The following is a 25,103-nucleotide window of genomic DNA, read 5'->3' as shown; positions in this document are numbered from 1 at the left end:
GTACTTTACCATCAGTTTACATTTCAAGTATATTGACTGTGTTTTTCTGAAATTTGCTATCAACAGACCAGGGTCTGTCTAATGGCCATTTGTCTTAATTGGGGACAATGCCACTGAAAAGCGGTTGCTGAAATACCCTCGGCATTACACTTATTGCTTTGTTTGACTGGTAGAAAAGTGTACATCAGGGCACTTGGTTATATACTGTAACTATAATCCCTGCTCCTAGAACATCTGCCCAGCTGTGGACTACTGGTGCTCTGAGCACTTTTTTGGCAGCTCAAGAGTATGTGTAAAGGGGGGAGACAACACCTGACCAGCAACACCTGAGCCAGTTCTGGGCACCTTTAAATAAAAAGAGTGAAAGTATGATTGGTTCTCTAGTATTGGGTGGGTGTACATGAAGTCTGCTTTTGAGAGGGAGATTGCTTGGCTACAGATCTCTGTTAAAATGCAGTCTTGGTTGGCAAGCCCAATCTGCACAACAGTATCTGTATTCTGTTGCCATCATAAATCTTCAATGTCGAGGTGGTGCTGTTAAGGGAATTCCCAGAATAATGACAGTTTTAGCAATGCCTTCTCCTGTAGTCAGGAGAAAACAGTATGCAAACAGTGGACTGTTGTGAAAAGCCAATCTTTAGCTTGATTTAAATATATTTATATAAAAATTGTAATAGCAGATTATGAGGATCTGCAAGAGCCTCTTTGGGATAAAAGAGATCAACTTTTGAATGACTGAAACATTGCAGTAAGGAGTTACATTCAGCCCATTCAGAAGAACAGCAAAATAGAGAGAGAAAGCTCAGCTAAGAACCAAATAGTCTGTTGTCACATTGACTGCATTCAAACAATAATTCAAACCTTCATGAACTGAACCGTGGACAGACACTGTAGTGTGTGCTTGTCCCTCACCCTTCCTATCATGTACCAGCTTCATCACAAATATTGTAGCTTGCACTGATCCATTGTGCATACAGGGGAATTTTGGCTTGATGCCGGTTACCAAATCAGGGAAATAAAACACAATCTCATCCTACTTTGGTCACTGACATTCAACTAGAGTTTCACAATTTGTATACAGTGGCCTGGCTTGCAATGTCACGGCAAGCCACACTATGGCTTACTTGGACCACCCCAATGTACTGGCTCCCAGAGAGGAACTCACACTTGCTTGTGGTCCTCCCTGGTCCTTTTAGCACAACATGACAGCTAAGCCAGCTATGCCGAGGTTTGACTTAGCATATTGTCTGAACCTGGGAGCGTGGTTAAGGCCTCTTCTCCTATAACCACAAACTGTAACCGTAGGACACACCTTGCTACAGATTGCGATTAAGGAGGAGAAACCTGAATCAGGATCCCAGGTTGGGACAACATGTAAAGGCTTTGCTGTTGCATTGTGCTATGAGAACTGGGGAGGAGGAAAGTAGGTGCGAGTTCCTCTGTTTGTGTAGCCTGGGTAAGCCAAAGTTCGGTTTACTGTGATGTGCAAACAAAACCAATGAGGAACGGAGTTTAAAGCAAGCCAGGATATTCACACGGAAGTCTAGGACCTGGGGAAGGACAAGGGAGAAGAAGAAGAGGAGGAGTTTGGATTTGATATCCCGCTTTATCACTACCCGAAGGAGTCTCAAAGCGGCTACCATTCTCCTTTCCCTTCCTCCCCCACAACAAACACTCTGTGAGGTGAGTGGGGCTGAGAGACTTCAGAGAAGTGTGACTAGCCCAAGATCACCCAGCAGCTGCATGTGGAGGAGCGGAGACGCGAACCCAGTTCCCCAGATTATGAGTCTACCGCTCTTAACCACTACACCACATTGGCTCTCACTGGAGGTGTGTGTAGCCACAGTTCTTCATAAACCATATAGTTTCATGAAGTATAACTTATTAAACTTGGCACATCGTGCAAATGAGGCCAAAATCCTGTTCTAATGAACTTTCAGATTCCCTCTCATTTAAATGGCAACTCCAGTGTATGTTTCAGAAGAGCCCATGAAGGCTCAGTTGTTAACAATTACTCTGTTAATAATAATTAGAGTATCCTTGTGACAAGGTAAGTAGATTTACATTGGCCCATTGGGATGTAGCAAGGCACTAATGCACAAAAATTGCCATAAGATGTGTTTCAGTGATATAGGCATTTTTTCACATATTCCAATTATGAATTAAAATTGGATGACATTCACAGGAAGAAAAGCTATCATATTTATGATGTTGATACATTAGATTATTATGAAGCTGACCTTGTAATTATTTGCATTTAATTTGCATTTGATTGCCTTCCATTCATGTGTCAAGTTGACTGGTCTGCTAAACCCTTATAGAATTTTCCATAATTGTTTGTCTTCATAATTTCTGAAGCCAAGTATTTAAGGCTTTTGTCTAGTTAAACGACACAAACCACCCTAAACTTAGATTTCATAGGTTTGGAAACTTTATTACATGTGAATTGGACATTGGATGCGAAAGGGTTTTAACAACATTTTTGAGAGCAAGATCGATGCAGCACAACTTGAAAATTTTCAGTGATGTGATAAATTAGCTTTCAGTGTTGAGAATCCTTAATTGTAGCATGTTATGTGTTATGTTGTGTCTTGCTACTTAATCTACGGGTTATACTGTATTAAATTTAAGGATTCCTGTTAAGGAGATACAACTTTGGTCTGTAAGTCTATGATGATACATGGTACATGACCATGGGTGCAATGACGGAGGAGAAAAAGGAGCATATTGTTTTTCTGCTGAGAAAAGCAGTTAAGTCTGTCTAGGGTTTGCTGTGTATTTAGCCTTGAAGCATCCAGAAATCCACTGTTTCACTGGATGATCTTTCAGGGCATCAAAACTTTAATGAGTGTATAAGTCTCATACATATAGCAGGCAATGCGTCCACATTTTTAAAAATCCAACACATCTTCTGGCAAGACCCTGCTTCCTGATGGTACAGGGAACTGAACCTTGGCAGTAGTTGCTCCCATCTAGTCCTTTGGATCCATTCCTTTCCCAGTCAACTCAAGGAGTTTTAATCAGCTTGTTTGGTCTTCTGTTGTAAGACTAAACTTTAAATTTCCCCTTAAATTTTGTATTTTGAAATATATAACACAAAACTCGCAACATCAAATAACCCAACTGCCCGCCGCATGCAACCAGTTGCCGGCACTTCATGTTGTTGTTGTTGTTGTTGTTGTTACTACTTATTCATTTTGTTTTGTTTTAGTTTTTGTTAACATTCTTATGAAATCATTGACCTCTTTGAGTCTCAGAGTCTAAAATCTACATACCTTCCAATATTTGCTGGTACTTTTTCTATTGGTATAATTAACTCTTGTTACTGATAGTAGCTTTTACTGTAGGTGTCCTTATGCTAATAGTCTCAGTGATCAAGTAACAACCAGGTTGGCTTCTTAATGGGATGCTTTGAAACCATGTTCATTTTCCCAGGGCAGTAATAGATAAAAGTAGGCTCGTATCTCATTCTCTGTTACAACCCTATCTGCTAGCAAAGGGCTTAACCTATTTGCTAATGTTCCATTAGACGCCGAAGCCAATAGAGGACTGATGAGACTTCAGCCTACCACGTTAATAGCTACTTCAAAAGGCTGCACTTGGCTGAGTGCAGGTTATATTTATAGCTTGGTAAGTTGTTGCTATTCAGCACTGTGTCCTTCTGCGTTGCTCTGTTTGCTTAGCCTTGCTGGTGTGCTTGTCCTGTCGGCCTTTCCAGATTTGTAGTGACCATAGTTTCAGTTTATCTAAGCTTCTATCTAAGCTTATCTAAAGTTTATCTAAGCATTCAGTTTATCTAAGCCAGTGTGGTGTAGTGGTTAAGAGCGGTAGACTTGTAATCTGGTGAACCGGGTTTGTGTCTCCGTTCCTCCACATGCAGCTGCTGGGACCTTGGGCTAGTCACACTTCTCTGAAGTCTCTCAGCCCCACTCACCTCACAGAGTGTTTGTTGTGGGGGAGGAAGGGAAAGGAGAATGTTAGCCGCTTTGAGACTCCTTCGGGTAGTGATAAAGCGGGATATCAAATCCAAACTCTTCTTCTTCTTCTTCTTCTTCTTCTTCTTCTTCTTCTTCTTCTTCTTCTTCTTCTTCTCTTCTTCTTCTTCTCAGCCTTATCTGTAGGGATAGATTCATGTAGTTACTATGTGACTTGACCTGTTCTGTGGACACAGGTGTAATTTTCTACACCTTCAGGAGTCTCTGGGAATAGAAATTTGCAGTAAGAATTTCCTTTCGTTTTCCACAGTCATTGGTGACATGCTTTTCCCATGGCTGTAGCTTGTGTGACACAGTCCTTTCATGAACACATTGCATTCTCAGTGCAAACGCATCCTTGGTGATGGCAGAGCTGCACCACGTGAGGAAAGTTTCTAAAAGCATCTGAACCGGCCCATGGAGATGGTGGCAGAAACCCAAGGAACTAAAATAGCTGGTTTATGTTCTGAAACAATGCACTCAAAGGTGCAGTGTCCAAATTGGGTTTCTGCTGCCAATGGGAGTCATTTCCAAAGCTGCAGCAACATATTTTGCTTTCCAGTGGCTCTGATCTATAGCATGCAGGAGGCCTGCTGCAGAACATAGCTCTTTTGGGGAAGCAGCTTTTTTTCTGTGGCAGTTCAATCAGCCGCATAAAAATGTTGAGGGATAATTTGAACTGAGAGCACATCCGTTGTCATCCAGAAGAGAAACCTGGACCCAGAGTTTACTGAACTTAGCAGATGCATTGTGTTTAAATGATTTGAATACACAACTATACTAAACTGTTCCATCTGAACTCTGGCTTCATAATTACCTTTGCTGAAATACCACAATGTGGCTTTTGCAAATGCAGTTGCTTCCAAATGCCACTCTTTATCAGTCAGCCTCCTTATGTTTGATGTATTCTTCTCATGCTTTCATTGAAATGGTGTTTGATAGGCCTATTGTGAGCATGATGCATGAGAGGTTATGGAAGGACAGTGCATTGTTGCTAATAAAAAAGATGCTGACAAAAGGGATCTAGCATAGCTGCCGTCTTTAAAGGATGGTTTATTGCACTGGTGTCAAAATGGAGAAGTGAGAGAGCACTTGGAGTAACTCCTTTGTCATCTTTAAAATAGATTTCATGAGCGTGGTAGCCTTAGTAAGCATCTCCAGAGGAATTGTGGATGTGAATAACAGAAGTCCTTCAAGTGCTCTCACTTCATTTTAGTGCCTAGTTTGTTTGCGCTGTGGGTGAAGCTCCAGGGCAGCTGTATGCAAAGAGGAGCCCCATTACAACTTGTTCATGCATATTGGCTTGAAAAGCAAAGTGCAATGGAAACCTCTACATATAGGCAGAGCTGATGAAACCTTTAGTTTCTAAAAATAAAGTTTTTACACATTGTAGGATTCTGACGTTGCCTACTTCTTTTTTTTAATGAAGTCAAGGTTTGGGAAGATAATTAGATAGGTCTTTTTGGTATGGTTATTGTAGTGGTTGCCTACAACTCTAGACATTTGTTTTCCATTATTGCAGTTAATCAAATGTCATAAAGGTAAAGGGACCCCTGACCATTAGGTCCAGTTGTATCCGACTCTGGGGTTGCGGCGCTCTTCTCACATTACTGGCCGAGGGAGCCGGTGTACAGCTTCCGGGTCATGTGGCCAGCATGACTAAGCCGCTTCTGGCGAACCAGAGCAGCGCACAGAAATGCCGTTTACCTTCCCATCGGAGCGGTACCTATTTATCTACTTGCACTTTGATGTGCTATCGAACTGCTAGGTGGGCAGGAGCTGGGACCGAGCAACGGGAGTTCATCCCGTCGTGGGGATTTGAACCGCCGACCTTCTGATCGGCAAGCCCTAGGCTCTGCGGTTTAACCCACAGCGCCACCCGTGTTATCACCTAATACGTTAATTATCACCTAATATGTGTAATTAGTGCTCCGTGCTAATCATAAGTTAAAATAAGGCTTAGTTTTTGAGTTTCCTGTAGGTTTACTCTCCATATTTCTCAGTAAAGCACAGAAGATTTAAGTTATAGATAGTTTTATATTGGAAAGCTTTTTTCCCCATGATTATAGTATGGCATCTTTTTTTTTTTTTACCTTGAACTCTTGTACTATATAGTACATTTGAGACCACAACTAAAAATATTGTGTGGCGATGGGAGAACCATACCTGTGCACAATTTCTCACTACGGTTGTTCTTGAAATGGCCAGAGTCCACAAATGTGCTCCCTAGGTTGCCATATTTTCTAGCCAGTGCCAGCTGGGCTTCAGAAGTACTTGAAAGCAGTAGGACACTCTGCATCTTGACAGTATCTCTGAAGTTGTGTGGTGGTAAAGATGAGCCTCTGTTTTCTTTGGAGCCTGGGCGACACTTGTCTAAAGTGCAGCGCCAAAGGTGAAGCAAGACTTCCTCTCCCCAAGGTGCGAGAGAAACAGGTAGTAACCACAACTTTAAGGTAGTTAGAACCACCACAATAAAGATATATTATCATTGCTTCAGGAACAACTGCAGAATCTGTGCGCCTGAAGTTGAAGGTTTGCAACTCCCATCACCTCCAACCAGTATAGCCAATGCTCACACACAAATACAGGTTAAACCAGCTATAGGGATCTTCCTATAATCTCCCTACTGTTAATAATAATAATAATAATAATAATAATAATAATAATAATAATATTTATTATTTGTACCCCGCCCATCTGGCTGGATTTCCCCAGCCACTCTGGGCGGCTTCCAACAGAAATCAAATACAAAAATATCACGCATTAAAAACTTCCCTAAAAAGGGCTGCCTTCAGGTTTTTTCTGAATGTCAGGTAGTTGTTTATTTCCTTGACCTGTGATGGGAGGGCGTTCCACAGGGTGGGCGCCACTACCGAGAAGGCCCTCTGCCTGGTTCCCTGTAGTTTTGCATCTCGCAGTGAGGGAACCGACAGAAGGCCCTCGGCGTTGGATCTCAGTGTCCGGGCTGAATGATGGGGGTGGAGACGCTCCTTCAGGTATACAGGACCGAGGCCGTTTAGCCATGTTAGCATGTTAGCCATGCTGGTGGCCCTGATGAGAGTCAACAACACCCCAGAGGACCACAGGCTCCCTATCCTGACATAACATCAGAAATGACCCTAAAAGCCCTAAGTACTTAAATATTATTTTGTAAAAAATAAGATCCAACTGTCAGCTTAAGCTGCTATTTTTTCTACATTCTATGCTATTTCCAACTATGTAGCATAACGACAGTTGTACGCAGTATTCTACATGTTGAATGTACCGATCGGAGGTTTATTTGCTGTTTTGTTTTCGGTACCGTTTCTTCAATTTACAATCATCCATTGTTCCTCTTATTTTCAAAGCCTATCCAGTAGTACATTTTTGAGCAGCACATATATATGTGTTTTCTTTCCATCCAGGGGCAATGGCCGACTGCTATGTCAGTGTAATATGGGATTGCTAATTAAGTTGGTCTTGAAGAACTCTGAATTGTCCAAAATCATATAAGCAAATTACCTATTTGCCTATATTCTGCTGATTGTGCATTCCAGTGCTACTAGAGATGGTTTATATTGTATGTCTGCAGCATCTTAATCAGCGCTAGAAACATCTCATTGATGAAAAATCAGACGTGTCTTTATTTCAGCAATATCATTTTCCTTATTACTGCCAAAATCTCCTCCTCTTCAGGAAATCCAATTAACAAAATTATGATAAATTGGGTTGTTGCAACTCATGTCTGTGGGTTTGTTTACTGCGTTTGCACATTATGTACAATGGTGGCATTGCACTGTGTGCTTGGATACTATTCATTATACACTGTCTATCTCAGTCCATTTACCCGGTCCAAAGATGCTCGCTCCTCTTTTTAAAGAACTATTTTCCAGGCTTCTCCAAGCTTTCACAAGCCATGGCTGAAACAAACTAAACGGCCTCGGCCCAGTATACCTGAAGGAGCATCTCCACCCCCATCGTTCAGCCCGGACACTGAGGTCCAGCTCTGAGGGCCTTCTGGAGGTTTCCTCACTGTGAGAAGTGAAGCTAGAGAACCAGGCAGAGGGCCTTTTCGGTAGTGCTGCCTGCCCTGTGGAACGCCCTTCCATCAGATGTCAAAGAAATAAACAACTATCTGACTTTTAAAAGACAGCTGAAGGCAGCCCTGTTTAGGGAAGTTTTTAATTACTGGTGTTGTAATGTATTTTCAATCTTTTGTTGGAAGCCGCCCAGAGTGGCTAGGGAAACCCAGCCAGATGGGTGGGGTATTATTGTTGTTGTTGTTGTTGTTGTTGTTAAATTTCAGCGTATCTACTAGTGGCAACTGAAGGCCAAAAGATTGTTGCCTCACTGATCGCCACAAACAAACACTGAATTCTGCTTAGCATGAATACTGACTGTAAGATGCCTTTGGAGGGGGGATTTTGTTTTGAAAGACGACATGTAAATCCTTCAAGTAAAGTAAATCTTTTGTATTCGTTCCTTGGTGGATTCACTAGCTTAGATCATTGCCTTCTACTGCAAATTATCAGCAAACTTACATAGTTTTAAATTCATATTTAATTGTGGTAGAGCCAGTAGCCTAAAAACCAAGTTTTTGCAGCATTGGGAATGTGTACATAAGCTATTGATGCTTCGGATGTTTTGTGTAATTGATTTGTAGACAGTGTAGATACACCATAACATTGATTAGTTATGGTTGAAAGTATTGTGCTGCTAGTTTACTAATGGTGGAATCCTATGCAGGTTTTCTCAGACGTCCTATTCAGTTGAATGGGACTTATTCCCAAGTACGGTAGGTTATTCCCAATTTCAGTAGAAATCGATATTTCTTGTCTTCTTACAGTTGCTTAATTTTGAAGGCAGTCAGCTATTTTACTGCAATAAGTAAACTAGATTTACATCAATTAAAGTGAAATAAATATATGTATTACAAAACTTCATTTAAGACACCTTTTGCAAGAACCTGAAGGGAAAAGAAGAAGCTATAATGCAAAATTACTATTTTAACAATCACTCACAGGCTGGAGAAATGACTGTCTTTGGTAGTACTTCATCCCTTTTGGGATTAGGGTATGCAGTATTCTGCTTTAAATGGCTTTCAACATAAGCAAGATCATTTCAGGATGACTGGGAAAGATCCAGTTTAAATGACACATCAACTTCAGCTGTAGACAATATCAATCTGCTGCCATTCTTTCTATTAGAAGGAATGCTAATGGTGGAAGTTGTAATCCAAAACATCTAGAGGGCAGCAGGTTGGGAAGGTCTGTTCTAGCCTGATATAACTTATTCTGCTCTCTAACAGCTATCTTAACTCCTAGCCCCTTTACTAGACCTCCTCTCTCTACTCTAACCCATCTCTCTCCTCTAACTCCTGTTGGAAGACAAGTTTTTATTTTCAATTCATTTTTTTTAACTGAAATAATATTCATTTTTTAAAAAGCATTAAAATTGGATGAAATTGTGGCTTTTTGAAGCACTTTATGTTTAACTGCTGTGCATTTGAAACTAAAGAGGCCATTTGGTTGGGAGTAGTTCCCTCCAATTGGTACCACTTCATTTCACACATGCAGTAAAAATAGTAATTTTTGTGCTGTTTGACCTACTTACTTAAACAGAGCAGCTTCATGCGATATAATTATTTGAGTGAGGTTTATTCATTCTAAAAGCCATATTGACTCTGGAAGTCTCAGTGCTCTGTTGCACTTTCCAGCTGTCGTTCGATATCTTGTCAACCCCGGCAGCTTTTTCTGCATATCTATTTATGCAACGCTTCCTTTCTGCATATGATAGTTCTTGATATTTAGGTGTGTTGGAAAGTTTTTAGCAAACCTTTTGGTATAAATCGATGTGGTTTCCCGGTCTCGTTTTCAAATAAAGTTGCTGGAGCAATGTGCCTGAAGACTTGCAATGAGAACGAGATGTTTTACACTTGCAAGATCTTGTTTACAAACCAAAAGTTTGGATTGTGACATTATTTGAAAAAGTCAGAGACCTAGTCGTAAATGCTTGTTATGCATTGTAGAGAGAGGAAAGCTTTAGGCTGCAAGCACAGAAACGGAGAACTTCCCAGATCTTGATCCTTGGTTTAACAGCCATAATGGCTGAAGAGAGAGCTGCAGACCCGCTTAGTTATATTTAGATTCCAGCTGTTTTATAAGCACAGTTGAATCTGCACTACCCAACATCTTGTTTCAGCTATTTTGTTGCATGCATCTGCTGCAGATGAGCATTACTTTTCCTCTAAACCTTTTCTCTTGGCTTGGCAAAACTGCGTTGGTTATCATATGCAAAATAAAGAATGGAACGATAATCTATATACCGAAATCTATATCTGACCTTTTTGTAAAATAAATGAGGTGGCACATATATTAAAAGTGCACCATCATTGAAGAAAGGAATCAGTTCTGACAGATTCAAGATATTATTAAGTCACAATAATTAGGCAATGCTGTCCCATGCTTAACTACTCTGAAGTAAGCCCTACTGAGCTCAATTGCACCTACTATCAGGAAAGTATGTAATCCTAGTTCTCCCAAATTATGCTTGTAATGTTGCACGCTCCTGAGAGGTATTCCTCCTTCTCTGAGCTTCAGCGGGAAGTGTTTTTGTCATTCGGAAAGCTCTAACTCAGGGGTCAGCAACCTTTTCCAGCCGTGGGCCGGTCCACTGTCCCTCAGACCTTGTGGGGGGCCGGACTATATTTTGAAGGGAAAAAAATGAATTCCTATGCCCCACAAATAACCCAGAGGTGCATTTTAAATAAAAGCACACATTCTACTTATGTAAAAACACCAGGCATGCCCCACAAATAACCCAGAGAGGCATTTTAAATAAAAGCACACATTCTACTCATGTAAAAACATGCTGATTCCCGGACTGTCTGCGGGCCGGATTTAGAAGGCGAGTGGGCCGCATCCGGCCCCCAGGCTTAGGTTGCCTACCCCTGCTCTAACTCCTACATCTTCCTTATTCTGTAAATGTTTTGTGATTGGCTTCCCAATTCCTTACCATGGTTCAAGAGTGTGCTGCCTATTTTGTATATCCTGGTTCCAATACACCTGTCAGAATGTGCTCCTGCACATTTGTAGACAGTGTGAAGCAGAGGTCAAGCATATATCCATGCAACTTGTTGGTTGAATTATCCCCTCATGAAAATATTTTGTGCGTTTCCAGCTATTGCATATACTGTATAGTGGAACCTCGGGGTATGGCGGGGATCCGTTCCGGAGGACCCGCAGCAACTCGAAAATGACGCACATTGAAGCACTGCGCATGCACAGTGCGATTTAGCGCTTCTGCACATGCGCAAGCGGAGAACCCGGAAGTAACCCATTCCAGTACTTCCGGGTTTGCCGCGGATGTTCGCCAAAGCGGACGCGAGTGGAGGCGGACGCAGAAGGAGGTTTGACTGTAACCATCTCTTCCTCCATTGTGGAACATTGTATTCACATTATGTCATGTACCTCGGGTTAAGAACTTAATTAGTTCTAGAGGTCCGTTCTTAACCTGAGGTACCACTTTAGCTAATGGAGCCTCCTGCTGCCACCGTTCTCATCATGAAGCAAAGTTCTTAACCCGAGGTACTATTTCTGGGTTAGTGGAGTCTGTAACCTGAAGCGTCTGTAACCCAAGGTACCACTGTTTTGCAAAGCAGAAAGTCCAGTTCACTTCCCTTTTGCAGGCAAGTAGTTAATTGTGCACAAATTATTTTAGCAGATTCTCTGGCAACATTCCTAGCATCATTGACTAATAATTGTTAGCAAATAGTGAGGCAAACGTCATAGGCGTAGCGATCTGCTCCACTTAAAAGTGTACAGTTTTGATGTATCAGCATAGCAAACCATATTTGTGCAGCCATAGAACTTCTTGGTATATGTTACCATAAAATTGTAAACAGTTCTTTCATTTGAATGAAACCAGGCCATTTTGAGAAACGACGAATATGAATTAATTGCAACCATGGAAGGGTTAGCTTTGTAATGTTTAATTGAACCCACAGTAACTTTCTCTGTTCAGTAGTAATTAGCACAGATTGATTACAAAAGTTTAATAGTTGAGGGTTGTGGCAAAATGTAATTCTTGACTGATTCCCCCCTCCCCCATTTTGTAAACATATTTATAATCCTAGTAACAGTATTAACAGTGACTTGTGGAATAATGAGTTGCTCTGTAATTAGGTTATGCTAATGAAACATTCTGTTGCATGCTGTGTATTTCCTTATGAAAAATTAAAATACAAATTATGAGTCTTTGATTCATTGTTCATACTAAAGGAGCTTTCTGAATTCACTTTCACTTATCCAAAGGTGCTTTTAATTAGCTAAGTATTGGCAATTTAATATATCTGAATATATCAAGGCAGAGCAGTGGTCAAGGGCATTTAGTAAATGGCATCTAAAAATTAAATTCCTTTCATAGTGCATTGTTTACTTGTTCTTCCACATCTTGAAGCCTTTTTGTGATTTAGTATCACTGAAACAGAAGTGGCATTTTATTCAGTATTCTTTGTGAATCCGAAAATGTTTTATAGCTTGTTTATAACATGAGTTGGTGAATTGATTCAAAGCAGCACATAAATCAGATGTTCTTACTGTGAGTCATGACACTAGTGGGCCCCACTAGTGGGTCTTTCTTTATTTCCAGTTCCCCCCCTCCCCAAGACAGCAACATGCCATTACTGCTCTGTAGCCCTTTTAAGAGAGCAGCTCCCCCTCCCTCTATATATGTCCTGCTTGATTGAATTCTGTGTACACATCTATTAACATTAAGAAAGAAAGAAAAATAAGATACATATTCTTGCATTTTTATATATTTTTGCTTTAAAAGGGGGAGTAGAGCTCAAAAGGTACCGAGTTTCGTTTACAAGTGGGTCCCACAAAGTTTGTACAGATGGGTCCTACTTCAAAACCTTTGAGAATTATTTTTGAAATGTCATTCCTTTTCAGGCTCAAAATAATCATTAATGAGGAACACGCAGCTACTATGGGGAACGTTGACATGGTGTGTTGTAAGCTGCTCAGCCTTAACAGGTTGTGTGTAGGATCAGAGAAACTCAAAACAGTGTTGCATCATGCATTGTGAGATAGCAGTAGGCAGTTCTTGAAGGAAGTGCTTATTTAATGGCATCAATAAACTACTGCGGCCCAGACACCAGAACAGCCGCATGTCTCTTTCTCGGATTTGTAGCTTGCTATGAAAGCAAAGCTTGTATGTTTTTAGACTTCATAAATCTGTAAAAAATTCATCTCTGGCACCTATCAGTGATGGTGACCATCCTGGAGTATAGGTGGTAGTCTTTTCAATCCAGGCAGCAACCAAACAAATTGATTGTACTTTTTGGTGCTTTTGAACCACCAAAAGACCATCACTGGACTTGCTCTCAATTTCACCATTCAGTAATGCATCTTGAGATGTTGCAAACTGTAATTAATTCACTTTTCATTGTGTTGCTTTGCTGCTTCCTGTGGAGAAGGCGTCTTGTTAAAGCCCTTCTAAATGAATTACTCTTTTTTTTTTGCCCAGAGGAGATTTTCACAAGAATAGGATAATATTCTGTGAAGGAGTAAACAGCAGCTAACAGCAGTGCTTGCAGCAACCGTAGCACTTGGATCAGCATGTCACAGCAGTTTTTCTTTAGGCAGCTATTTTACTATCTTCCACACTTACACAGACAGCGTGATGAGAATCGCCGCAGGAAGCTGAAGAAAATGAGAGACATTGCTGTGAGACATTATAATTGGGATTTTTTGTACAGTGATATCTTCCTATCCACCCACATATTGACAAAGATGCATGTTGTCCTGCTACTTAGAAAAAAAAAATCTACATACTGTTTAATTCTATGCTGCAGCGTTTGTGGATTAAACTTATTGATAGCCCTAAAAGACATCTTAACACTGCTTCTAAAAGGATTACATTATTCATGCAGTTCCATTCTCAGCATTAGCTCTGCTTTTCTCAAATGGTCCCTTATTCTGTATTCTTAATGAGTCTGTATGGATTGCTCATCATATTCTACACACTCTCTCTCCCTCTGTGCTCTGCAGATCTGCTAGTGAATTTACAGTTGACAGCTTTTCTCTGGTAGCATTCCTGTGCCATCTAGTAGGATATAATACCCAGAAACCAGCAGATGAAGGCTTTCCTCCTCATTGAGTCTTTGCGGCTGAAGATGAAAGAGTTCCACCTGCTCATTCTTGCCTGATAAGAACCAGTTAAATACACAGTCCCAGCCAGCAGAACATTGGCAGTCTTAGCTGAAATTGGACATAGAAGACAAAATGGGGCAAATAACTAACCACTCTGATTGAACACACCCCAGAGTTTACTTTCTGATTGCACTGCAGAGACGGGTAGTTCTTAAGATTTTGAAACCTTTTTTTTTTTTTAAAGGCCAGAGGAATAACATTTACACACTTTGGACATTCTTTTTGTTTGAATGCTAGATGGATCATCAGGCTAAGAGGTATCTGCAAACACAGCCTCTCAGAATTGTTTCTCTCTCTTCCCCTTTCCACAGGGATGGGGAACCCTCTTCAGCTTGAGAGGTTTATTCCCTACTGGGCAGCTTTCTCAGTGCTACGTACCATAGTGGCGGTGAGGACCGGAGGCGAAAGTGAGAAGAGCAATTAATGTAGATTTTCCATTTGCATAGTAGGTTAGTTTCTGTACATACCCACACTCCTCTCTGTCCGCCAACCGGTCAAGCAAAATGCATTACAGTGGTACGTCTAGATGCAAGCGAGATCCGTTCCGGAGTCCCGTTCGCATTACAAGCAGTCCGCAACCTGCAGCTCTGCTTCTGCCCACGCACGGGTCGTGATTCGGCGCTTCTGCACATGCGTGAACCACCAAACCCGGAAGTAACCCGTCCCGGTACTTCCGGGTTCGGCGCGTTCGTAACCTGCGCCATTCGCAACCTGCAGGGAACGCAACACGAGGTATGACTGTATTGGGAGCATTCCAGCCAGGCAAAAATGTCTGGTGTGAATCAGGTCATAGAATAGAATCACAGAACTGCAGAATTGGAAGGTACCCCAAGGGTCATCTAGTCCAACCCCCTGCAATGCAGGAATCTCAGCTAAAGCACCCATGACAGATGGCCATCCAGCCTTTGCTTAAAAACCTCTAAGGAAGGAAGTTCACAACCTCCTGAGGTTCCACTGTCGAACAGCTCTTCCTGTCAGAAAGTTTTTCCTGATGTTTAGTCAGAATCTCCTTTATTGTAACCCGAAGCCATTGGTTCGAGTCCTACTCTCCAGCTTGTTCCCTCTTCCATGTGATAATCCTTTAGATATATGAAGATGGCTATCATACATTCTCTCAGTCTCCTCTTTCTCAGGCTAAACATACTCAGCTCCTTCAACCTGTTCCTTATAAGGCATGGTTCCAACCCTTGATCATCTTGGTTGCCCTCTTTCTTGTAGAGCATTCACTTTTGGCATTGGCTAGCCAATACAGATCTTACTCCTGCTGAACATAAAACAGAACTATAGGTCTGCTTTTGTCCTGACTTGGGGCTCACTTCACTGACTGTAGCAGCTGTTCTAAAATGCACCATTACTCTGTGACATAAGAAAAATTACTTTGTTATTACCGTGGTTTCGCATATGGAAATTGAGGTGTGTTGCTGTTTGGCAGGAAAACAGATCTTAGGGTCACAGACTCATGCAGAGTCAGGCACACTTGGGTTTGCTTATCCTGGATTGAATTGTAAATTTGGTCTAGAGTCTCAAGTACGGCATTGGTCAAAAACAGCTATCAAGATTGGTTTTGATATCTTTTCTTTGCCACCACTAGTAAAAGTAAATCTAAGCTAAGCAACAACTGCCGCTTAACAAACATTTCATTATTTTCCAGAGGGTGGGTTTGGACTTAGATTGCAGTTGCAGGAAGAACGTAACTTTATATCAATTAATTTGCAGCAATTACAATTCTGATAAACTTATTCATTGCTGGTATCTATTCACACTTGTTTGCTGATCTATTAGGGTTTGGAGCAGAAAATGTAACTGGAACTTGTCCTTCAGTGTAGCTAGTTATTAATGGGGCTCTGTGTACAGTATACTGCAGCAAATAGGTCTCCCCAAGTGCCACAGGTGTGATATTTCTCTTGAGGACATTTCTACATCTCTCTGTGCCCTTGCAATCCTAACTCAACACACGTAATCTTAAAAGGGTGATCTTGGTTGGCCTTGGAAGTTGTGATGTGAATAGGCTGGAATTAGTTGTGGATAGATTTTGCGCATTTTCAGAGTTTTATGGTGGTGTGCCATAGTCCTTTAGAGTTTCCACAGTGGAGTTGATTTGATTTTTTTATAGCTCCTGTGCATTTCAATATCGGGGGTGAATGATTGTTCGAAAACACCAGGTTTAGCTGAATAGTGCTTTTAGTCCTTAGTAAAGGTCATACGGTTTAATGTTTATAGATAAGGTTAGTGATTGCTATATCTTGTATATGTGTGTAAACCTTTTGTTTATTCCGTGCACTTCATTGGTGTATCTTTTTTCCCTCTCTCTTTTACCAAGCAGAAGAAGAAGTGGAAAATTTTGATGTTTCCAGTCTGCCCGCCGAAGTGCTGCAGACATCGAAGCTGACAGTTTCTGGTGCATGAGTAAAACTGCTTGATGGCATTCAGGTAAATTGATTTCCCCTTCTCTAACCATTGGATAACTGATTAGTGTTGTGGCCAAGAACAGCATTAAGGGTGTTGAAAAAGAATATACCTGATGAGTAGAAATAGGGCAGTAGATGCCACCATATTTAAAAAATGTGAAATGTAAACAGGACATTGCTATTTATGAGGTATGTTTGAAATTGGTTCTCCTTCCCGTGTGCACCAGTACAACCTTTCTTCAGCTTGATTGAAAACATACTGTTTTTCCACATGTTGGTGGACAGTTTTCTTTCCTTTTTAAAAAGTAGATTATTCTGATATGATTGTTATTTTATTGTGAGTGTTTCTGGTCAGGGATGAGGTCAAACAGTCTTCATAACTTCTCATCTGTGCAGTCTTGTTTAACTGGCAGGTTTCTTTCTGGCAGGAATAAACTCTCTGCAGCTGCTCATTCTGTTGCCCAGGAATGGGGGGGGAACATTTTCAGCTGGAGGGTCTTATTCCCTTAGGGGCAGGTTGCCTATGCTTTATATGTTAACACAAGCCACCATACAGTTCTTTCAAGATTGGTGTTACACGCTCCTGTAGGTATGCTTAGCCACTGCATTTTGCACGAACTGCACCTTCTGAAACATCTTCAAGGGCAGCCCCACATAGAGCATGTTGCAGCAATCTATCCTTGAAGTCAACAGCGCATGGTCACTGCAGTCAAGCTTTCCAAGTCCAGGAACAGTTGTAAGTAGCTAATCAGTGTGATCTGAGATAAGGCTATTGATGGCAACTAGTCATGATGCCTAGCACTTTCTCCAGGATCAGATGCAAAGCAGCTCTGAATGCCAACTGTTGGGGAGTAACACAGAGGGCTATTTTCCTCATATCCTGCTTGTAGGCTTCCCCAGAGTCCATTTGATTGGCCAGTGGAGGGGAAAGGATGTTGGACTATAGATAAGGTCTTTGGTCACATTCAGCAGGGCAGTTACAACAGTTTTGTCCAGGAAACATGCTGAGAAGAAGAAAAAAAAATCCTGGTCGTATGGCAGTCCACTACACATGGTTGGCTTACCTTGTGGAAGGATTCTTCCATTGCCTTCACTGATGCTCATGAACATGCACTGGTCCAAAGATGAATGGCCAATAACTTAGAAGTGCTCCAAAAAGCTGCCTTAGAGAGGCAAGTTTCAATTTCGGTCACAGAGCATCACTTACTTCTAATCAATCAGGGATTCATTTGTGAATACATTTTGAGACCCTGTGAGAGCAGAGGGAGATTGTGGCTGCTTTACGCTTCACTGTCAGTTTTATTAAGCTATTGACAGGTGCACCTTACTGCCTTTGCTAACTGCAAGGTGGTCGCTGACGCACATTAAACACTCCCTTTGATTTTGTTGCCATTCCTTTCTGACGTTCCTCATCTTTCATAGAATGTGCCTCCTGTTGAAGGTTGGTTTGTAAAACATGTCTTGCAGCACCAGTGAGGATTTAAAGATGGGGAATTAGGCTGATAAGTGGTTAGCGGCGTGGAAGCTTTAATGTGGCTCGAATATTATTCTGTTCTGAAGCACTGAAAAAAAGAACCTGGATCTTACAGACTTACCTGGAGCAGGGTACAATTATTTTCACACTTAAGATCAGAGCTTCCATTTCTTGTGGCCATTATTCCTTTTCAGAGCACAAAAACTATTTTGCTCCGCTCCAATTGTAAATAGCGTTGTGCAGAATGTTTAAGCTTGTTATACATAACAAGTATCAAGAAAACAGATGTGTGTCAAGATATGTGATGCTTGAAGAAAAGGCAGTTTCCTTGCACATTTCTTATTAAGTACTGCTTCTACATTATGCTACTTAGGGCATATGAAGCTTCAGACTCTTGGGGAAATATTTTAGGAAATGGGAAAATCTACCCTTTTTGGCCTGAGGACTGTGTTCTAATTTACCAGCTCCTTTAGGCACATCTTACCAGTGGTACGTGTGGAAACTGCTACTGAGCCTCAATTTTGGGGGCGAATATCTCTATGGTGAAGATGAGCACACTAGAAACTGTGCATGGAATGGAAGAAAAACTGGTCAACTGGCTCATGAGTGAAGCAGGTCTGAATACATACCTTAAGGGTTGATTCCCTGCCTCTTTTTGGAATGTAAGAAGCACAAATTCTGACACGGCCTTAGTTGAGCTAAGATAATGCACCAGTGTGAAGAAGTTACTGTATTTTTCGCTCCATAAGACACACTTTTTTCCTCCTAAAAAGTAAGGGGAAATGTCTGTGCGTCTTACGGAGCGAATGGTGGTTGGAGCCAAATTGCCCAGGGGCCAAAAGCAGATAGTGCTTTTTTTAAAAACAAAGAGAGAAGGGGTGTTGAAAGGAAGCCGCTGAACAGCTGATCAGCAAGCGATCGCGAGAGAGATAAAGCTCCCTTTCTGCCCTGCCCCCTTGCCCAGGCCTCCATTGTTGAATGTTCTGCAGAGGAGGCTGTTTGTTTCCCCAGCGACATGTGACTGGCTGATTAGATTATCTGTCTGAAAACTGTAGAAATGGCTCCCTTTCCTTTCCTAAAAAGCTGCAGAACTGTCAGTTGAACCCCATAAAAATGGGGCTTTTCCTCTTTACAAAAGAAGCTGCACAACTGTGAGCTGATCCCCCCCCAATGAGGCTTTTCCCTTTGCAAAGTGCACAACTGTGAGCTGACCCTCCCCACAAGGCTTTCCCCCCTTTGCAAAAGAAGCTGCACAACTTTGAGCTGATCCTCAAAAAAGGGGCTTCCCCCCTTTCCTCCTCTAAAAACCTGTTGCGTCTTATGTTCACTGCGTCTGGAATTTATGCTATGGAATTTATCAACCGGGCAGTTTCCAGATTTAAAAAATACACAGGGGCGGGTTACCTGTGGACTTCTAGATGTTGGATTCCTCATATAACCTTAACCAGGATCACCAAAGGTTGGGGTGATGGGAGTTGTAGTCAACAATATTCGGGGTGCTACAGGTTCTTCATTCCGTTGTAAGGTGTGCATTCTTGGGAATGTCTGATGTTCTTGAGGAGTTTATCATGTCTCTCCCCACAGCCACTGAAAGGAAGAGAAATAATCTAGCAACGAACCGTGGCCATCTTTGCATGATAATTCCTAATAGACATGTTTCTGTTTGTTATTGATACGCACGTTAGAGAACTTGTTTTACCTAAGCAAGTTGGACAGAGCCTCTGTTGGGATACCTACTGTGTTTTGAATGGTAATTTCACCCACTCAGCTGGTCATTCTGCAAGGCTGAAGTCAGCTGCCAGCAAGACATTCATTCAGCTGTTTCTTTTTTTGAAGCCACCGTGTTCCTATCTCTTTGTCAACATGCTTGCTTTATGATCTTGTCTCCTTAGGATAACTACACCTTTGCTCAGCCTGGTATTCAGAAGAAAGTGAAAATGCTGGAAGAACTGGTTAGCCGAATTGACGGTACGTCTTGAAAGCTAAGCGAGACTGGACGTAGCTTGGTTGAAAGTGTTTAGTTAGAAGGCTTTGCTAAGCTGCCTGGGCAATACCAGCGCAGTGATCCGTGTCTACCATAATGTGGCCTTTCTCAGGCGAGGTGTCACCCTTAATCAACTTGTGGCATGGTGGCCTTTTGCAAACTTACTGCACTGTATCACTTAAAGGAAAACCACCAGAGCATGAGCCACTCTCATTACTTTTTATTAAGGCAATGTAATCAAATCCAATGCCAATCTTTTTTGCTGCAGACTAATGGCTACATACAAAAGCCAGCCAGCATTCATTTTACATTAAGCTCAATGATTGTAGTAATTCGGGAGAGTCGCAGTGGTTGTTTATAGTTGTCCTTTGGCACCATGTTTTGTGCCTTTGTGTATCGTTTTGCTATCAGGAATGTCTGAATAATTTCTCTGTGGAATCCAATTAATTACCAACTTTGGAAATAACATCTTTAATATTGGAGATAAATTACGGCGGGTGCAAGGGTAATTTTAGATTATGCTTTCATGTTTTTCGCAGGACTACTTTGAAACATTTTCTACCTTCATCCTTAAAACAATTCCCATCATGAAATGCTGACTGTCATACTGCTGGAGCAGAGTTTAATTAAATGAAATTTGAGAGATAGTGCTTGCCCATTCTAAGCATATTCTCTTGATAGTTCGTTAAATTAACGAGCGCAGCAATGCCGAGCAGAACTAAGCATATATTTGTGACACTGCCTGTCAGTTATGGGAGTGTGTGTGTGTGAGAGAGAAAGAGAAATACTGTTACGCAAGTAACTCAACAGTGGCTAAACTTATTAGGAAGATGATTTCTATTGTTTCATTATGCACAGTGAAAGCTTTGTTGCAGGAGCATTTACTGCAACAATTTATATATTTGCTTGCCTGTATTTTAACAATCTAGATTGTTGATAGTGACATTGGCTGTGCTTAGAGGTGAACGTTCACATAACTGATGGTGATGAAATGCACGAGTTGCCATCAAAGAAAGCTATTTAATATGCCTAGTTGCAAATAACTTGCTAGTTAGCAGCTGTTGTCTGCGAAAAGCATTGGTGCGATCTTTCCTCACACGAATGTTATAAATGTGTTGCACGGGAAGCGCCATTTTTCAGCAGTAGATCATATGCTTTTCTTGCAAAAGGTCCCAGGCTCAGTCTCTCTGTGGCATCTCCAAATAGGACTGAAGAAAGGCTCATGTCTTGTTTTCTTGGAGTGCCTCTTCAGTCAGTGATGACAGTACTGAGCTGGATAGTCCAATTATGTGGCAAGATATGGTACTATCTGAGTTGCAACAGGGAGGCAGTATGCTTCCTGGCTCTTGATTTAGCCCTTGTACTCCAACCCAGAGATCTGGTTGGAGTTTACCCATGCTTCAAATTAAATATGGCTCTAGCCCTGGGTTAAAGGAATGGGTGGAATATTCAGAAGCCTCCTAGTTTCCTGCTCTTGCAGCCATAGTACAAAGATTTATATTTATTTTTATTTAGCCTTCTCTGTGTGTGTGCATGTGTTAGTAGGAATCTTGCATCATGTACTTGCCCAAACCATTGGCAAGCTTATTTGTACATAAGGAACAATCACTGCACGTCTTAACATAACTGGTTAATGAAGATAGCAAGGCTTGAATTAAGAAGAACAGGAGGTTGATACGTGGTGACAAATATGCTCTGCTAGAACAATCTAAGATGGAAAGAGGGTTTGAGTGGGGTGCAGGAATGTTAAATGGAAAAGTGCTTTAATGAAAAAGTGGAATGAAATAATATTTATGTTAATCATCCCTGATGTTCGCTTAAAATATGTGAGGTTGGAAATATTTATGGCTTGGTTATTAGATGTAGCCAGTCAACTGGAAAATATGGCTTTATTCTCTGAGGATAAGATCTTTCCTCCACAAGCTACTTCCCTGCAACTTCTGCACCTGTCACAAAGTTAAGCTGATGATAACCAGCAGCCAGAAAAGCCCGTTGGCAGAACGGAAAGGTGACTGATCTGTGGTTTTAATAAGTTTATTTATTTAGCAGTCTTTACATCCTACCTAGTGATTGAAATTCTCAAAGCGGTTTGCAATGTATTTGCAGCATGATAAAACAAGACAGTGAAGACCGTCACTGCAGCATGGCACAGATGTGTACAAGTGTCACACACACACACACACACACACACACCAGTTATCTGACGGTCCGAGGAATGCCATTTTGTGGCAGAGTCTCTGTTGACACAGCTAGATGTGTGACTTTCTCACTGGCTGGTGGCTGGTTCTGCTGTCTCTCAGAAACCCAGCCCTAGTGGCAGACGCAGAGGGTGATGGGGGAATATAGATGCCTCCCTTCCAGTTCTCAGATGCTGCAATCAGTTAAAGTTAAAATCTTAAGCTGTGCCTAATGGGAAGAGAAGGCAAAGCAAAATGCAGTAGAATCAGAGCTTGGTCCATTAGTCCCCAGGTCTCTGTTGTCAGAAAAGCAGGGCTGGGGGCTTAGGTTGTTTTAGAGTGAGGACTGCACATGCTCAGTGGGCATGAAATGCCAGCTGACTAGGGTTTTTTGGGGAGGGAGGCAGTGGGGAGGAAACATAGGGTGGATGGGAACTGGCTGAAACCCTATCCAGAAGCATTCCGGTGCGCAACATTTGGTTGCAGTGTCCTACTTGTGTATCGATACCTCGACAGGCAAAAGTACAGCATCCATTCATGAAAGAAGAGGTATCAGTAGACTTGGAGTAACTCAATACGTTTGCAGAGTATATATATATAAAATGGGAAAAACCCTCCAAACAGACCCGTAATAACTCAATGGCATTGAGTATCCGAAAAGGGGGAGGAAAACATTGGCAACTGGTTGGAAGGTTTGGGGGAATGGAATGGCTGGAACAGGACACACATACATGCACATATATGTTAGAAGAACGGTAACGGTCTCGTCGTTTGTTCAGTCATTTTCATAGGTTCATACTGGGAAGCTGCTTTCCCAAAGTTAGAGGTGCCCCTAGGCAAAAATGGAGCACTCCCAAGATTTTTAATGTAGCTGAGATTTTAGGTATTCAGCCACCCAACTCCCTCTCTTCCTCAAAACAAACAAACAAACAAACAAACAACACCATTCTGAATAAGCATACATTACTTTGAATCAGATCCAATGGTCTCTTTCCGTTCTCAGGACTGCTGGATTATATAACCCTCCTGGAGACTGAAAGGGGGAGTGATTTTTCACCAATCCTCCCACATCTTTCACCTGCTGAATCTGCTTTATAGGGTTGGGGACCCTCCAGAACAACATCACAGGTGGTGCGGGGGGAGAAATTGCCTTTTCCCTTTTGCCCTGCAGATGCTGAATGGAAGGGAATTATTTGGATCGAGCCTTTATTTCTATTAATGTTAATACATGCAGTTTAAAAAAAGTTGTATAAACAGTTTCACATACAAGTTTAAGTGCCTTTTCTTGCCTAACCCCTTTCTCCTCTGGTTTTCTATTTAAATACCTCTCTTTTAAGGACCGTGATCTGGGAAGTTCTGAAAGGGTCACTTAACATTGGGATGTCTCAGAGTTTCTGCGTTCTTGATTTCCAAGTGGTATAACTGAGGACAGAATTTTATCCAACCTTGCTGGAATAATCCTCGCTCTGGGCATTTGTTTTTTTCCAGTCATATATTGTGAGGACCACATATGTATTATAATAAATGTAGGATCTTCAGAATAACCTGTTCTTCTCATCTTCTAAGGGAATTGTTTTCCAACTCTGTGGATTAAGCTTTCAATTTCAAAGGATTTGTTATTTTACAATATTTATAAGAAATGTGATTACAGTAATTCAGTAAAGCTGTTTTAAATCGCATGCCAAGCATTACAGGAAAAACAATTTTAATTACTTTTCTAAGGTGTTTTAAAGTTGGATGATTTAGAGGCTCAGTTTTACAGCGCTAGAACTAAATTCAGCGTCTTGTATGAAATAGCAAGCCCTTTCCCCAACCTTATGCTGTGTGATATTTCTGCATGTTTTATGGAACTCAGCGGTTCAATGTCTTACAAGTAGATTTTACTGCCTCATTAAACAATTGTATCGATTGAAAATAACTTTGTCTTTTGGGGAAGTTCAGCACGAACGAAACTTATTTGAGGTTGAACTGGAATGACTTTTTTCTTTTCTTTTTTGTCTAGTGGTACCATTTTAAGTCATAATGGACTTTTGGAGAAAGGTTAAGCTAGAAACCTTGATTTTCAGTTGTGATGACCAAGAAGGACTTTCTGGAGTGTCAGGGGTAAACAAGCAGGACTGTCTCATGATTGTAGATCTTTGTAATGAGAGGAAGACAAAGACTATCAATAGCAGGGTTCCCTAGCACAATTCAAAGGGTTGATGCTGACCTTTAATGCCCTAAACTGCCTTGGTCCAGTATGCTTAAAGGAGTGTCTCCACCTCCATCGTTCAGCCCGCACACTGAGGTCCACTTCCAAGGGTCTTCTGTTGGTTCCCTCACTGTGAGAAGCGAAGTTACAGGGAACCATGCAGAAGACCTTCTTGACAGTAGTGCTCTCTCTGTGGAATGCCCTCCCATCAGATGTCAAGGAGATGAAGAACTATGCAACTTTTAGAAGACATCTGAAGGCAGCCTTATATTGGGAAGCTTTAAATGTTTGATGTTTTATTGTGTTTTATATTTTGCTGGCCACATGACCCGGAAGTTGTACCAGCTCCCTCGGCCAATAAAGCGAGATGAGCACCAGAACCCCAGAGTCGTCCACGACTGGTCCTAATGGTTAGGGGTCCCTTTACCTTTATTTTTGCTGGAAGCCACCCAGAGTGGCTTGGGAAACCCAGCCAGATGGACGGGGTATTATTTTATTATTTATTATTATATTATTATTATTATTATTACATTCAGTAGTTGATGATGGGCTGGCTTGGCAGTGCTCACCTGAACTCTGGTCAGCTGCGATGCTGGTGCTTACTGGGGTGGGGGGGGGGGTAGAGGGAAAAAGGCAAGGTGGCAGAAAGTGTTGCGAACACACTGGCGTAACCAGTCTGGTTATCTTGCCGATGCCCAACTC

General features: G+C 41.6%; 1 protein-coding gene across 1 annotated transcript in view; it reads left to right on the top strand.

Annotated features, from left to right (window-relative positions):
* Positions 1-25,103, top strand: part of TBC1D22A (TBC1 domain family member 22A) — a 125,407-nt gene that overhangs the window by 47,018 nt on the left and 53,286 nt on the right. The window contains 4 exon segments of the mRNA XM_033161435.1: positions 16,491-16,538; positions 16,541-16,575; positions 16,577-16,597; positions 19,942-20,017. Of these exon segments, the coding sequence (XP_033017326.1) occupies positions 16,491-16,538; positions 16,541-16,575; positions 16,577-16,597; positions 19,942-20,017 (180 nt within the window).

The sequence above is a fragment of the Lacerta agilis genome, chromosome 10, assembly GCF_009819535.1.
Source record: "Lacerta agilis isolate rLacAgi1 chromosome 10, rLacAgi1.pri, whole genome shotgun sequence".
Classification (NCBI taxonomy): domain Eukaryota; kingdom Metazoa; phylum Chordata; class Lepidosauria; order Squamata; family Lacertidae; genus Lacerta; species Lacerta agilis.
The sequence above is the reverse complement of the archived record's forward strand: the minus strand, read 5'-3'. Positions and strand labels throughout refer to the sequence as shown.